Source organism: Bos mutus, chromosome 3, assembly GCF_027580195.1.
Source record: "Bos mutus isolate GX-2022 chromosome 3, NWIPB_WYAK_1.1, whole genome shotgun sequence".
In the NCBI taxonomy this organism is placed as follows: Eukaryota; Metazoa; Chordata; class Mammalia; order Artiodactyla; family Bovidae; genus Bos; species Bos mutus.
In genome coordinates, this window is record NC_091619.1 from 70,641,621 (window position 1) to 70,658,314 (window position 16,694).

General features: G+C 37.4%; 1 protein-coding gene and 1 pseudogene across 1 annotated transcript in view; both read left to right on the forward strand.

The window, feature by feature from the left end:
• The first annotated feature begins 2,151 nt into the window (after positions 1-2,151).
• The window catches only part of NEGR1 (neuronal growth regulator 1), a 1,046,409-nt gene continuing 1,031,866 nt past the window's right edge, over positions 2,152-16,694 (forward strand). Inside the window, exon 1 of the mRNA XM_005899820.3 lies at positions 2,152-2,585. Coding sequence (XP_005899882.1) covers positions 2,410-2,585 — 176 coding nt within the window. The 5' untranslated portion in view covers positions 2,152-2,409. The remainder of the gene's footprint in view (positions 2,586-16,694) is intronic.
• Positions 13,598-16,694, forward strand: part of LOC102264872 (baculoviral IAP repeat-containing protein 2-like) — a 45,847-nt pseudogene continuing 42,750 nt past the window's right edge.

The window sequence follows — 16,694 nt, forward strand, 5'->3', positions numbered from 1 at the left end:
CGGTAAAGAAAATGTTTTCATTCATCCGCAAATGACTAACATTTATTGATGTCTCAAAATGCGGTTGAATACTGTTGCACTCTCAATTTCCGAAACGGATTTGAGAGTTAAGCTTGAATACTAATAACATCAGTAACTCCCGCTGCAAGCGTCTCGGGGGCTTTGGAGTGTCACTTCAGAAGGGAGGTGATGCTGGCTAGAGGCTCTTCGATCAGTCAGTCTGGGTGGTCACAGGTGATGGGAATCCTTCCCTTTCCCCATATATCCTCATGTACTGCGATAAAAATCACCGTGAGCACCGCTACCGCCAAGCAAAACGACTCCCTGCCTGCCTCTTAAAGAGCTCAGTCTGGGGAGGCAGCCGGATGCTGACCCCTGCAGAGATTATTGCTTCTGTGCGCTTTGCCAGAGGACCCTGCTAGCATTATGGAAAACGAGTTAGGGATGTGTGAGGTTTTGCTGTATTTATTTCCTCCAAGGGAGGAAGGGCTGGGGCCAGGCGAAGAAAATCTTCAAAGACTGCCTTCGGCAGGGGATAGGGCTGGAGGAAGGGGAGGGGTAACCATATTTTTTAATTACTTGTTTCTCTTTTTCACTTCCCTGCCCTGCTTCCCAAACTCCTCTCTGAACAAGATTGACTGGCCTAACTGCTATTGACTCTAGCCTCGGTTCTCGCATTGATCTGCAAATGGCCCAGAATAGCTAAAGGATCGCTGGCCTGGACAGGAGTTCAAGAAGGGAAAAGTAAAAAAGGGTAGGGGGTGGCCCCATGCCCAGCACCCACAATGTGCCTCGGTCTTGGACAGCGGCTCGCAGCGGCGGGGCAAGCGGCTAAGGGGATACAGCGGCAGAGGAAGAGAGGGTAACCGCTCTGCCCCCGCCCCCGCCCCCCGGAGTCGGAAGCCTATCCAACCCCGTTTAGAGGCTGTTAAAAGATATAAACCTGTGACTCGTTAAACCCCGTAACTTTGCCCTACCTAGATTCGAATGCGCTGATCATTCCGCCTGATAGGCTCAAACGGGTTAAGCTCCCTCTTACATAACAGGACTGCCTGGCTGTACACAATTAAAATACTTGATTGCAGTCTCTTCCCGACTCCATCCCGTCAAGACCCACCCTGTCCCTCCCAGCGCGCCTGCGTGCCGCACGCTCACAGGCCCCTTGTGCACGATTCGCGCGCATTACAGGAGCGCGCTTACTACACACACAGATCCGCGCACTCTCCGCTCTGACCATACCCGGCACAGACACACACACACACACACAATTTAGTGTCAACATGCACGGGGTCGGGGGTGGAGGGGGACCGCCTTCCAGCCCTCAGCGACTGACCCAATAGACACGCCAGCTGCTTTACCCTAAGCTTTGCAAGCATCCCCACCCGCCTGTCCCCTCAAAAAAACAGTAACCCCCTCCACCGTCCCTACCTATTTCCGAAAAGAGGTAAAGAGTCAACTATGGGGCGGTCGCTCGGGCAAGATGGGAAAAAAAAACCAACAACAAAACCTCACAGTCCCTGGCGTCATGATGGCGTCTACCACAACTTGGAGGACTTAAAAGTTATGGTGCCTCAAGAGGTAAAACGCACTGGAGAGGGAAAGCAAAGCGCCGCTCTGCTCTCTTCACCTCAGCCCAGACGCGGAGACTTTTCTAGCAAAGCATCACTCTAGTGTGTACGACAGGAAGGGAAGCGTTCTGTCTCCGATGTCTCTCTCTCTCTCTTTTTTTTCTCTCAGTTTTATAATAATATACCTCTTCCCTTTTTTTTTTTTTTTCCGTTTTCTTTCTGCCTACCCCCCCGCCCCGCCACTTCATTTCCCCCTCCCTGCTGCATCCTCAGTCCCCGGGCGGGGTTGCTAAGGAAACGGCCGCTTGGCAACGCGCGCGAGCCCGGGGGCCGCCGGCCGCCGCTGCGCTCCGCGCTGCTTCGGCTGCTATTGCTGCTGCTATTGCAGCCTCCGCCGCCGATCGCCCTGCCTCCGCCGTCGCCGCGCCTCCTCCCTCACTCGCCGGCGCGCTCCACTCCTCGCTAGATAGTGCGCGAGCCGCCGGAGAATTAGACACACTCCGGACTCGGCCAAAAGCAACCGAGAGGAGGTGTAGAGTGGTGCTAGGGGGTGGGAGGGGAGGGAGGGAGGGAAAGCAAAGAGGAGGAGGGGAGGCAAAAAAGAGAGAAACAACACCCAACAACTAGGTGTGGGGCGGGGGGAGAAAAGAAACCCACCTACCCACCAAATTAAAAAGAATTAAAAAAAAAAAAAAAGAAGAAGAAGAAGAAAGAGGGGGAAAAAGAAGGGGAAAAAAAAAATCCTGTGGCGCGCCGCCTGGTTCCTGGGAAGACTCGCCAGCACCAGGGGGTGGGGGAGTGCGAGCTGAAAGCTGCTGGAGAGTGAGCAGCCCTAGCAGGGATGGACATGATGCTGTTGGTGCAGGGTGCTTGTTGCTCGAACCAGTGGCTGGCGGCGGTGCTCCTCAGCCTGTGCTGCCTGCTACCCTCCTGCCTCCCGGCTGGACAGAGTGTGGACTTCCCCTGGGCGGCTGTGGACAACATGATGGTCAGAAAAGGGGACACGGCGGTGCTTAGGTAGGAGGAACGTCGTGCTTTTCGTACTTGTCTCAATCTGTCTGTCTGTCTCTCCACCTTTCTTGCGGTCTTTTAAAACCAAGTAAAGATGCTGGTGGTGATCTCTATCAAAAGGACCGCATTTCAGGAAGTCCAGGTGCTGATTCTGCCTGGAGCCGTGGCCCCTTTACTCCGGGGCAGGTGGCAAACAGAACTGGTGATGCTTAAGCACTTTGCCGGAACGCCAAGTAGCCCTGAGATGAGTGAAGTGTGAGGTTTAGGAGGGGCCAATGCCACTTGGAAACTCAGTTCACAAGGTCTCAGTTTTACTGTCCTGGGGTACTCTTGGAGAGTCTGACAAGTTTATCAGGTTTGTTTCTATTTTACTGTAACCTAAGCGACTTTTTCCAATTGTTGGCTCCCTGCTCCCATGTATTTTCCCTCTCACTTGGACACTTAGGCTCAATTTCTCCCTTTTCAGTTTTCTTTCTTTCCTCTTATCGCTTTGTCCCCCTGCCCCCCCCCCCTTTTTTCCTTCCTTCGTTTTGTTTTTATTTTTTTTCCAATTCCCCTCCTTCTTACTCTTTTCTATCCATTACCTCTTTTTATTGCTTTTCTGTTTTTCCTCCCATTCTTTTTTCACCTCATGTTTTCTTTTTCATTTCCACCACTCTAATTTCTGATCCTTTTATTTAATACACTTTCCTCCATTCTTTACCTTTCTCCATTCTTCGTTTTTCTTTCTCATTAATATCCCTGGTCTGCGAGCTTGACTTCTGTCTCTCTCTCTCGACTCACATTTCCCATCTCTTTCCCCATATTGTTTCCCATCCCTGTCACACACACATGTGTGCTCCCTCTAACCCCTTACAGTTCCATTTTCTCACCCTCACAAATCTCTTTTTCATAACCACACTCACTCACATATTCTGTTTCACATTCTCATACATGCTGGCACTTCCATACTCTCCCTAACAACCACTTTCACATTCAGATTCTCTTCTACTCTCTAAAAAGGCACCCGCTCCCTCCTTCACTGTTCCACACATTGTCACTCACACATGTATACACACAGTCTCTCCCTTTCTCTGCTACTCTCTATCCCCTCATCTTTCCCTTTTCCTCCCTTTTAAGTCTTGGCTCCTTTTTCTCACTCTTCCTTCTTCCCTTCTTTTCCCCAAGCTTGGGCATTGAAATGTTTTGTCACTAATGAACATCTGTAGACTAATTTTATCTATAAACAACATTGCTGTAAGAGTCTGGTAACGTTTTTTCTCCTGTGAAAATATAAATTGATGATCAGCAGTGCTTAGATCTAAACAAGGCTAAATACCCTTATACCTTCATTTCCTATAGCCTTCCCTTCTGCCTGTGACACCCCCACCTGACATAGATTCTGAAAGATATCCTTTCTCTCCACTGGGTGGTAGTTGGCTTATAAGTACAGATTGCAGAAAATCAGTGTATGTGGCATGTTTAAGGTAAAACAGAGAGGGCTATGTTTTATTTGAAACATGCAATATATTGTAAATTTAATGATCTTGGATCTGGGTGTGGTAAACGATTTACACCTTCTTAAACATGCCTATGAGTCCAAATTAATGTAGAATACTGTTACAGTTTCTAATAGATACTAGTTTATAGTGCATATCTCTACTGTAAACACAAAGCTACTGGATGTGTACAAAAGTAACAGTTTGTTGCCACTTAGTAAAATACCTCGAATTGCTGATAAAAGAGATGAACTTTTGGTCACACTGAGGATATAAATTAAACCCTTGGTGATATTCTTTATATTAAGTTTGTTTTGGAAGTTTAAACAACAGTGGTAAGGATGAAGTGCTGTCTTTAGAGCCTGCAAACACATATCATGGGAACTGCAATCTATATAGTTGTAGTAGCATATTACCTATTTGTAATGAGCATTAACATTTTCAATCTAAAGGATTTGATAGACTGCTTGTCTCTTGATGGTATATCTTGGGTGTTTTGTTTTTAGAGAATAATCTAATGACTACTATGGCTAATTAAAATAGCTGAACTCATGGTCTGCTTCTAGGAGACCTATGTTTCGTTCACTCATTGCTGCCAATAGTGAAGCTTCTCTAACTAGCGGCAGCAATATTTTTCCAGTTTTGTTGGTTTGGTGCAGTCCTTGTTTACTTGTGTGCACCTACCTCATCCATTTACATACTGTATCCTGAATTTTGTCATATCTTAGTTTAGAGAACTTTTGACTTTTAAACTTTTTAAAGAGAATGGTATCTCTGTTTCTTTTGAATAATGTTTCTAACCAGTTACAGTTTTCTTAAAAAATAAACAGAATCTTTCTTTTTTTTTTCCATATGAAACAAATCTGATCCGCATTACTTTTTACTCAAAGTAATTGGTTTACAGTAATTCTAGAATTCTCTAGGGACTGATTCCATTTTTTTTTTTTTTATCATTTTACATTGACCATACGTTTTAAATACTTTAAACATATATAGTTGTAAGAAACCCTCTCTCTCTTAAAAAAATGTTAAATTGCATCAGTTATTTTTCCTGCAACTGGTATTTACTCTGTTCATATACCAGTACAGAAGAGCTTAAGGACTATTTGAGTGTAAGTCAGGTGAGATATTTTTCATCAAAAGTAATGATCCAAAGTTTTCACTTTGGATACTTGGAATTGTATTTGGTGTAATTATCTAATTCATTAGAAAACAAAACAAAACAAAAACCCAAAATCTTCCCTCATACAAACACGCCTTCACATCAAAGTACAGAAATCTAGTACTCAAGAGAACACTTTACTGAATTATGTGATATTGTTTATTAAGCTTTACATGTTTTACTCTTTTTAATGTAACATATTCCTCCAAGTATCTCATAAAAAGCAAATAGTGGCATAACAGTTATCAAATAACTTTAAGTGCTAAAGGCCTGAAAGTGCAAATGTGTCAATCAGTGACTCTGTTGCTTGTGGTACATTAATGAAACAGAAGTTTAAAGGTCAAATGATACATTTCTATCTCCTAAATGCCAGAGTGTCTGTTTTAGAGAAAAGAATCAAGAAAAGCAAACCTTTTCTTACATTTTGTTATCATACAAAAGGGAATCCATTCTGTGATCCACTAACTATACCTATCATTCTATAAATCACCTTCTCTGTTTGGATTAGAAGACTTATAATGAAGTTCCATTTAATAATTTCAACATTCTTATCATTTTAACTTTGCCTCTTAAGCTTAGTGAAGCAATATATTAAATGTCAAAATGTCCCTTATGTCTAATAATGATATTCACTGATAAATCTCTGAAGAATTCACTTGAGATATTTGGACATTCTTGTTGAAGTATTTAATGATGCATCTATTCAATACAATAACACTTGGTACCTCCCTTACTTTAAATAAATGCATGGATGTCTGGAGCACATTGTAATTTGCTACCAGTACAAATTAACATTTTCACTAAATTTTGAGATACTAGATATTAGATTGCTACCACATTTACTACTTATTGATATTTTATGCTTAATAGAACTTGTTAATCTGTATATGGAGAAATGAACTTTTTCTCTAGTCTTCAAATTGTATTTTGTAGTACCTGGAAGATCTGAGTTGATGTTTTATCAGGTGATGTAGCAAAGAACAGGACATTCCAGAACCACACTGGTCATGCATTAGGACCCAGTGTTTCTAGATCTAGAAAACCAAGGGGAACATAACTCTGCTCTGGCCTAATACATAAATTTCAGATGATTTTTTTTTGTAGTTTTGCAGCTGCTTTAATGTGAATCAGTCACTTTATTCTTACCTTATTAACAAATACAGTTATGTCGACATGTCCAAAAACGTTTAATATTCTTTTGAGACAATACAAGGAACAACCTCATTTATATCCTCCCAGTTTTTAAAAAGACATGTCATTTTTAAGAGAGTTCTTTCATCTGTTTCTACTTCAACTCATCTATGAATTTTGTACATTTTAAGCTGCCATCCTGATATGAATTCAAAATACCCCATTCTCTACTTGTCATCCTTTAATCAAAGGAAGGAAGAGAGATTCTTTTCTTAAATGTGATATCTTCTTTTACGTTAGCAAAGTTGAACATAACTTTGTCATTTTAATGCAATAGATTTCAGTGAAAGTTATATGAGATCCTAATAATGATATTGTAATAGGGCAGAAGACTTTTGCTTCAATCACAGAACATAAAGTGCATTTACATAGAAGCTATTTCCATTGGAAGTCACAAAACTTACGAGTAGATTTATAAATGGATATCACAAGTATTTATTACTTCTCAGACTTTGCTCAATTCATTTGCCTTTTGATTAGACTACATTAAATTAGTTTTGTTTTGAAATGCATGCTATTGGATACAAGAAAGTAAATGATGTATAAGAATGCAGAATTGTCAATAGCAATATACCTCAATTATACTATACTTTTTGAATATCATTGAAGAGTGTCTTCAACGGTAGAGTCTCTTCAAACTCATTTGTTGAGTCATTCCTACCTATTTATGTGGTGCAAACACACTGTTCAACTCTACAGGCATTTGCAATTTATAACATTAAGGCATTATTTAAAAGCCTATATGCTTATTGAATAGTTGAATAGTGTTATTGAACAGTTTTTTTTTTTTTTTAATTCTGAGGTTTTTCTCATTCTTTTCAAAAGAGAAGGGGTAATAAATGGTCATGCTGAGTCATTTTGGAAAAATATGCTCCAAAATATGGAATAAAATGCTACAATGTTACCTGTAGTGATGTGTAGAACTGTTGTATTAACATGAGGCACTACTTGATACATTAATACATAATCATTCATTATATTAAAGAACAACATAGCATTTTAAAATTTTCCAGATGGATTTATATTTTTCTAGTCTTTTTAGTCCAGAAGGACTAATTAACCCATGTGGTTGTATAAATCTTTGAGAACAAGCATGTTAATGAACTGCTTATTTTACATAGTTGAATTTACAGTTAAATAGCTTCATGAACTAAATTAATTCTGAAATACCTGAGTTGCAAAATGTTTGAAGAATTATTCACATCCTGTAAGTGACATTTCTGGGCCTTATTGACCAGATCCAACTTTTATCCTTCTGCTATGCTTTGCTGTTAGAGAGAGACAATGAAGCTAATCCCCAGGCTGTATTCCCTCGTTCTTCATGTCAGCTGTGTTCAGACTGTGGTTGTCCTGTGGTAGGTGGTTTTGGGAGATGGGAGTACATGATGAGTGAGAGGCCAAGGTGTTTCTCCCCTCCTACATTGCTTTGGGCAGTGCTCAGCAGTGTCCCCATCTCCCACTGGAAGCTCTTTGCTCCATTTTCCACTGGATAACCAACTTGGGCTTCTGTATACTGCCTCACCCATTTGTTCTTCCATCCTAAGAGTAGTAGTAGCTTCCTAGTATTTTAACCGTCGGGTTGTCTTACCATCACCTGTTCTTCTTATCAACTTTTCCATCATCTTTGCAGTCAGTTCTCTGAATTAAATCCTGTAAGTTTTAAATATTCAGAGTGGTTTACATTTTTCTGATAGAACCCTGATTAATATGTGTTGAGAAGTAATAGTTTTAGTGATTTTTAACTATATTGAATATTGCTCATGGTAACATAAATAGTTGCTTCCTAGCACTGGATGTAATAGTTGTTTAAGGAGGCAAGAATAGAACCATAATAACACTGGAGCATACTACAAAAAAGAAAGATGGATATTTGGGGTATTGTCCACACCCAGACTATGGTGAATACAATAAACCAATTATATACATTTTAATTAAATATAATGTTAAATAATTAATTGAAGTATAAATAATATACCAATGATATGAATGGGAAAAATAGTTGATGAATATAAATTGGGAAGAATCAATAATACTGTATCTTTTTTTTTTTTTTTGACTGAGCAAAAGAGAACCAGGGCTAAACTCTGTGGATATGTGATCAAAATGTTGAACTAATTCCTACAGTGTTGACTATTGAAATCAATAGGAATTAAAGACCTTTCTTTTTTGTAGCTTAATACCTGAAGAACAAATCAGAGTTTCCAATTTCTTATGAAATATATGAAGTGTATGATCATAAAAGTGCATGTAACCATTGTACAAATAAGTCTCTCAAGCCATTTGAAACTTTTGATTAGAAATCAGATCACCTTTCTACCATATCCTGTTCAAAATGTCATACACTAAAACATTATAGACAACGTATTTCTAACATGGAAGAGCTAAGGGAAGCTTTATTAGTTTTTTTTTTTTTTTTTTTCTCGTTTAACAGAGTATTAGATGATGCAGTGACCTTCCCCTTACATGCTTCAAAATAATATCTTTCTAAAAGATATTATATAAATGTCTGGCTCCAATATAAACAGCAGTCATCATAAAGTCCTACTTTTGCTGCTTTTATCCACACTTTCGCAGGAAAGATGGTAACTTTAAACCATGAATAATGCAGTTGTTCAGTTGCTATGTTGTACCTGACTCTTTGCAACCCCATGAACTGCAGCACTTCAGGCTTCCCTGCATTTCACCATCTCCTGGAGTTTATTCAAACTCATGTCCATTGAGTCAGTGATGCCGTCTAACCATCTCTTTCTCAGCATTGATTTCCTAATAGTCATCTCTAAATGATGCTCTAGAGAGGATTTTCCTGAGTTGGGACAGAAGTTGGACTTGACTCATTTCTTCATTTCATTGTTCTTACAGCTTTGTTGATCCATGACAGATTGTCATGGACATTTCTATGTATAAGGGAAAATAAAATGTATTGCTCTTTTTTTTTGGATCATTGTATTGCCTGCTTTCTTGCTTTTGTAGAAGAATTTTTAAATGGCATCACATGCTTTTTTGTCAGATATTTTATGTGTTTCAAATTCAACAATGGAAACAAACTTCCCAGGCTATTAAGAGAGTAAAATCCAGGATTTTCTACATAGGCACTGTCATTAACAAATTGGATTTTAATTGGACTTCCCTGGTAGCTCAGTTAATAATCTGTCTTCAATGCATGAGACCCTGGCTCGATTCCTGGGTCAGAAAGATCCCCTGGAGAAGGGGTAGGCTACCCACTCCAGTATTGTTGGTCATCCCTGGTGACTTAGCTGGTAAAGAATCTGCCTGCAATGTGGGAGACCGGAGTTTGATACCTGCACTAGGAAGATCCCATTGCAACCCACTACAGTATTCTTGCCTGGAGAATCCCCATGGTCAGAGGAGTTTGGCAGTACACTAATAATTAGTACACCATATCTAAAATGTGACAATTTATAAGATATTGGAGAAATTTAATAATAGAAGTTTTTTGATGTTTTGTTCAAGTATTTTTCTTTTATACTGTGTTAAATTTGATTGGCAAAACACCTGGGTTTGTAAACTTTATGACTGTTGTTCATCCATTTCTAGGGCCTTAATATTGAATCTTGCCTATATCAAGCCAACTGCCACTATATTTTAAATTAATGAATTTTTGGAAGGATAAACAAAAGATTAAATGTATTTTTCCTTTAGATTATTAATTATTTCAAATTTTAATAATTTCGGTATGTTTATTGCTGCAATAGATCTGCGTGCTTATCGTGATTGAGTACTTTTTATTGAATCCATTTATCAATAGTCTCTGTCTTTAAGTAATGCCTGCAGAAGTCCTATTGGATTGAGACACATACATTGGAATAATTCAGTGTCTTTAAATTGCAGGATACAAGCTACTAGTGAGTCTTGAAGAAAATGTATTAGCTACTAAAGGTATTTTTTTAATAAATTGTACTAAAATATGGTAGAAAGCATTATACATAGTAAAGGTAAGTTTTATTTGATTAAACTTTTATTTTTTATGTTTGTGTGTTTATACTCTGCCAAGATTTTAGATGTATTTCTTACTGTAGGTTTCATCAGAAAAAGTTTGTAATGCAATTATAAGGTACAGTTTTAAGATTATTGAGATGTATTTAATAGTTTTCAGAAGATCTAAGATTTTAAATTATATAGGAAGGCTATTGCTCTTTGTAATTATAATTAGCTGATAACAGGAACAGTTCAAAGTAGCAAAGTGTCCATTGTAACCTTCTAACATTTTTTCTTTTCCTGCCTCAACTCATGGAGTCTCCTCTTCCTTTCTCCTAAGGTTTCAATTAAATAAAATCAATAAAGATACAGAGGTATAGAGAATTGGGTATTTGTTGAGAATGAATAATCTCAATTGTGAAAAGTAGCTACACTCCCCAAGCCAGAGCTTAACTTTTGTATCATTCTGACTATCTCCCAGAGGTAGGTCAACTGTACTTTATAAACCACAGAGTATTGATACTAGCTGATAGAATTTTAATGTGGTCATATGGCTTTGATTTATAATGTTGAGGAGGTTATCTATTAGCATAGTGTTTTCTAAGCCATATCAAGTTCTGAATCCTGACAGAAGACCTTTGATGCTCTTAAGCATCCAGCTGGCATGAAATTTGGTCTTTTAATCACTTTCTCTAGGAAAAGGGGAATATAGGAAAGGAGGAATTTGGCAGTGTTGCCAGTATTAGTGTTGCTGTTTTGAAGAGAAGCCAATACATTATACTTTATGGATAGCTGGTAATTTGTTCAATTTAAGGAGGATGTTTATAACACTTTTTGGTCCAGAACTAAATTATTTTTCACTGAATTTCACTAAGTCCTTTGGACACAGGTCCAGTGCCCATACTCATGCTACAAGATTGGGCTTATTTAAAACTATAGCTACTACCATGAAGTATTGAGAGATTTTGGATGAGTTAAAGGGCACTGGGGGAAAAGTGTGTTTGTTCTGTTGTCTTCAGAAACCCCTTTCCTCTCATGCAACTAAGTTAAAAGATGTTATAAGGATTTAAGAGATACTATGAACATAAGAGCTATAATCAGAAGGCAGGAGAGTATTTTCTGTTTATTCTCTCCAATTATATCACATACTATTGTTTCAGAATATTGCATAAATAAGTCAAAGGGAACATAAAGTTTTCCTAATGCTATAATATTTCTTATAGGAGATCATATTTAGATATATCTGATTTGTAAATAACTTATTTTCAAATTAATGTCTTGGTAACTGATCAGCTAAATAGAAAATGACATCTGTATTACTTAACACATTGCTGGCACCTTGTTAGTTCTCAAAATCTGAATGTGGAGTGAAGGAATTGAAGGAGAGCTGAAGGAAAAGAGAGAAGAAAGGCCAGGAAGAAAGTATGATATATAAGTGACTTCTAATCAAAACCTAAGACTTTAGATCACCGGGATACATAAAGTTCAGCCTATATTATCCTACATGGAATAATTGTAATAAAAAGGAATCAATTATATTTCATATAATTTATTAAATAATCAGAATGATCCTAAATGTATACCCTCCCCATGATGAAGTGAGATATATATATATATATATATATATATATATATATATATACACACACACACAGACACATATTCACACACTGTGTATACTGAAGTTCTGAAAAAATACACTAAGTATATATCTTCCTTCAGTGTTACTAGTCCATTTATGTTTATTTTAAAAGGTAGATTAGCACTTTACCTTGGCCTGCAGTTGGATCAGAGGCTAATATGGGGAGAATATGTTCACAAAAAGAAATTATATATAAGTTATTGAGTTAAATGCTCACTTGTCTTCTTGAGTATATGTCATTGATCACTTTTCTTGTTCACACATCGCTTATATGAAATAATAGATACAAAGAGTTAGTTTAGCTTATCCACAGAGTTTATCTTTTATTGTAATTGATTAGTTGCATTGAAACCTGTCATGCTTTGAGGTGTCCAGAATGGGAATAATGAGAGTTTGATTATCTACTTCTCTATTTCCTGGCTGTGTGACCTTGAACAAATGTCTTTAGTTGGCACCTCCCTGGCAGAACAACATGGATCATATGAGATAATGCATGTAAAATGCTAACATATTATCTGCCCTTTAGCAAGCACAACATCTATATCAGCTGATGATTTTAATCTGCTTGTGTTCTCCTAGTCTCAGTCTGAAATGTGTTGGCAGTACTTATTGATATGGGCATATTTTCCTCATTTAAGTCATTTTACCAATCATTTGTGAAACCACTGTGTAGTATCAATTGAAGATATATTTTTGTTGTGATGTTGTTAAATAATGCTTAAGTGAAGTCCTGTGGTAGCAGATGGTGAGCTGAGCCTTGGGTCAACAGAAGACTGCACGGAAATTTGAAATAAAGAAGTTTTTACTCACAGGGCTTAGATGAAGTAGACTGCACACCTCTAGGGGCTGCACAGGGAGGTCAAGGCAAGATGCTTGTAGAGAGAGCAGCAGGACCGGGGGCACATTACTTTATTGTGGTTCCTGGTTGGAATGATATAGGGTTCCGTGGTGAAGGACAGATTGGTCACTTCCAACCAAAAAGAATTAGATTTTATCTAAGGGGAAGGCACAAGTTGGGAGGCAGGGGAGAATGTTGGTCACAGGGATTGCTGAGGAAATGATGTCAGAACTTACATTTGCCTGTGAGTCTTCTCAGCTTATCTAGGACATGCACCGGCTGGAGGGACTAGTGTCAGCTCAGGGTCTCTTTGGCCCACTTGGTGCCCACTTAGTCACAGAGTGGATGCATGGGCAGCAATAGCATAAAGTAGTTTAGCTAAATCTTGACATTTTATATTTTAAAGATCCTACTTAATGGGCATACTTGTATTTGTTGTTGCTGAGCCCAATGACCAAGTCAGAAGACTCCAAATCTGGAAGTAGAAACACACTATAAAAGGTTTTATCTATAGGGTGCAGACCCAGATAACTCAATAGTAGTGAAACCCCAAATTGTATGCTCAACAAACTGATGGTGATTTGATTCACTTACCAGAAGTAAGAGATCCCTGTAATTGGGTATTCGCATGAAACATCAAGGACAGAAGGAAAAATGAGAAGAGACAGAAAAGAAGAAATAAGAGGGATTAGAAAATACAATGAGATGGCAGTGGATGAGTTTAGAGGGTGAAGATGAACATTTGTGACAGAGTCTAGAATGGGAGAGGCGATGACTGGTGACAACACTGGAATTGTCGATAAGAGGGTTAGAATAAAAAAAATAGCTGTGTATTCTCGATAAGACAGCCAATAATTATTCAGGATTAGACATGCACTTATCGTTTCTTAGGGCATCTGTATGTTATGCTGAAGGCAGTGCAGTTCAGATGTAGTCTATGGGCAAGAACACTCTGTCTGTATTGCTATTTTTATTCATAGACAATATGTTCAGTAGAAGCTCAGGAATTATGAATGCTTGCTCAAATTCTGCACATTTGCCAAATGCATAACAACAAGATTTAAGTTCATAATCATGACGAAGCCATCAACACCATGATTCAGATTCAACTAACACGTATTGAGTACCTACTATATATGACATAGTTTCACAACAATATGTGATAAGGTATTGCTTTTCCAGCTTTATTGCTAAGTAAATTCAGGCTTAAAAATGTAATGTAACTTGCCTCAGGTAGAACAGGTAGTGACTGAATCAGAATTCAAATCTAGGACTTTTATTCCAAGCCTCATGACTTGATTATTGTGTGTCTGTCCCTAAGAAAACATAAAAACAGTTGATAAATTTATTGCTTACTAGGCTTTAATGCTTATTAAACATCATTAAGGACCACCTGCATTTTAGTAACTAAGTTAACAATCATTTTAAAATAATCAAGAATGTGTGTTATGTATTTGATGAAGACTGTTACATTATTTTAGATGAGAGTATTAGAGTATATCATATAGTTCTAACTATTTAGAGGGCTTCCTTGGTGGCACAGATGGTAAAGAATCTGCCTGCAATGTGGGAGACTCAGATTTGATCCCTGAGTCAGAAAGATCCCCTGGAGAAGGGAACTAGTAGTTGGAAAATAGTCAATTCTTAAAACTGTAAATATTCTGGGAAAAAAAAAAAAAACCCTCTCATCCCCAAATGGTTTTATCCATAATGATTACAAGGTATTGATAATACAAGAAAAAAAAATGAACAGCCTTTGAATGTCATCTGTAGTTAAGCATTATACATTTGTTACATCCTTGGATCCTTGCAACAACCTAAATTTTTCTCCTTTGTAAGTGGAGAAACCAACTCAAAGAAGATGAATATCTTTCTGAGCTTTAACACAGCTAGTAAATCGCATAACCAGGGTTTGATTCTAGACATGTGTGTCACCAAAGCCCTTGCTTATTTTTTAAAAAACCATAGTATTTCTTGAAGCTTTTTGTATACTGTACTCCTTAACAGAAAGAAAAAGAAGCTGTTACTTGCTATAGTATTCGACATCACCAAATTAATCTTTTGAATGCTAATTCTGGTATAACTAAACAGCTGAATCAAGTTGAATTATAACCCTCCTTTGAAAAGTATTAGGCAGCCTAGAGTGTTGAGCACTGTTATTTCCCAAGATAGATGGGAAGATAAAAAAAAAAATTAGGGATGAATAAAAGATGCACTTATACCAAATTCATTAAACATGTCAGTAATATGTTATAAAGTTTTATGTTTAATTACAGTTGAATAAAGTGAAACATTGGAATTAGATAGTTTGCCTTTTTCTGATGGCTGGTAGAAGTATATAGAGTTTATAGCTTAATTGAATGAAAACTTTTTTTTATCTAATGCTGTGTTATTTAAGAATCTTCTTAGATGTGTTTACATATCCATTTTCGATAGATTTTATCCTAAGAGGATAGTGTATTTTATGATGATTTGTTTTTCGGCTATCTAAAGTTCTCCCAATATAAAGTCCTGTTTTTATCTCATATCATTCAAGAAAATTTTCAACCCTCTATAACCCAATTCTAACTCCTCCTTCCTTCTCCTGTGATTTCTGTATTCTTCTACATTTTATTTATTTTATAAATTTCACATTACAGTATATTCTTATCTATTTTGCCTTTGCAAAAGACTATAACTGTCTTACATAACAGTCATTCACTTCTATTGTTGCAAATTCTTCAAGAACTTTGTATTTTGCTATTTGTATAGAATATGTTTACTAAATTCTAGGATACTTGATTTTTTTCATTTTCCTTTTTTCTTTCAGGAATTTCTTTTGTGTTTTATCCATTCATTTTGTTTTTTTCCCTATAGAAACATGTTCTTTTTCAGACATTCATTCACCAGTTTTTCAACATTTATTTATTGAGTCCTTGGCTTATGCTAGATACTTTCTTTGAGAATACAGTGATATAAGAGATAAGGTCTTGGCTATTGAATTTACCTTGTAGTTCAGTCTGTATCCTCAAATAGTGTTGTGTAAACAAGTTATGTTTGACTTTTTACTTCACCAACTATTAGTTCTATGGTCACAGGGATGTTATTTGGGTTTTATGAGACTCAGTTTTCTTGTCTGTAAAATAGAAATGCTTACAGCTACTCCTATATATTTCTGAATCCTGGTAATAATTCATTGGAATGTGCCCAGAACAGTATTTAGCACACAGTTGGGGCTCAAGGTCAGTGTCTTTTCTTTCTATCTTTCTCACCCTTCCTTTAACATTATAGCTGTAACTTATGGCCAGGACTATCTAGTTAAAGAAATTGTTGCATGTTATATTATGTTTCTGGTGTTCTGTTTGTTACTTAATACCTCCTGAGGCTCACCTACTTTTAATTCAAGGCAGCCTTTTGATGCCTTGAAAAAGTAGACTTAGAATGTGTGATGACTATCGTTCATCTTGTTTCTATTTCTCACTCATTTTTTCCTTCATTTGAGATGCTTTGCCTTCATACTCTCCTCTCTTTAATACTATTTTACATGGATTTTCCCCTAAATTTATTGTCAGTTTTTGACATATTCTGAATGTTCATGAGAAATGTATTTTCTTCCTGACAGTTGCTTTTGCAGGCATCAAAACCATCTTGTCATCATTAAATGTTTCTTCTAAAATCCTACACTCTTCTCAGTATACTTGAATTAATCATTTTTCTTGGTTGGAATAGTAGTTTATGTAAGGAACACTTGGTAATTATCACCTGTTCCTCTGTTTGATCCATAGAACAAACAATATTTGATATTCTTCTGCAAATAATTCTTCATTGAAATAGCACTTCCATGCTTTAGCCACTTAATTTTATGAATTAATTTGAACTTTCTACCCCC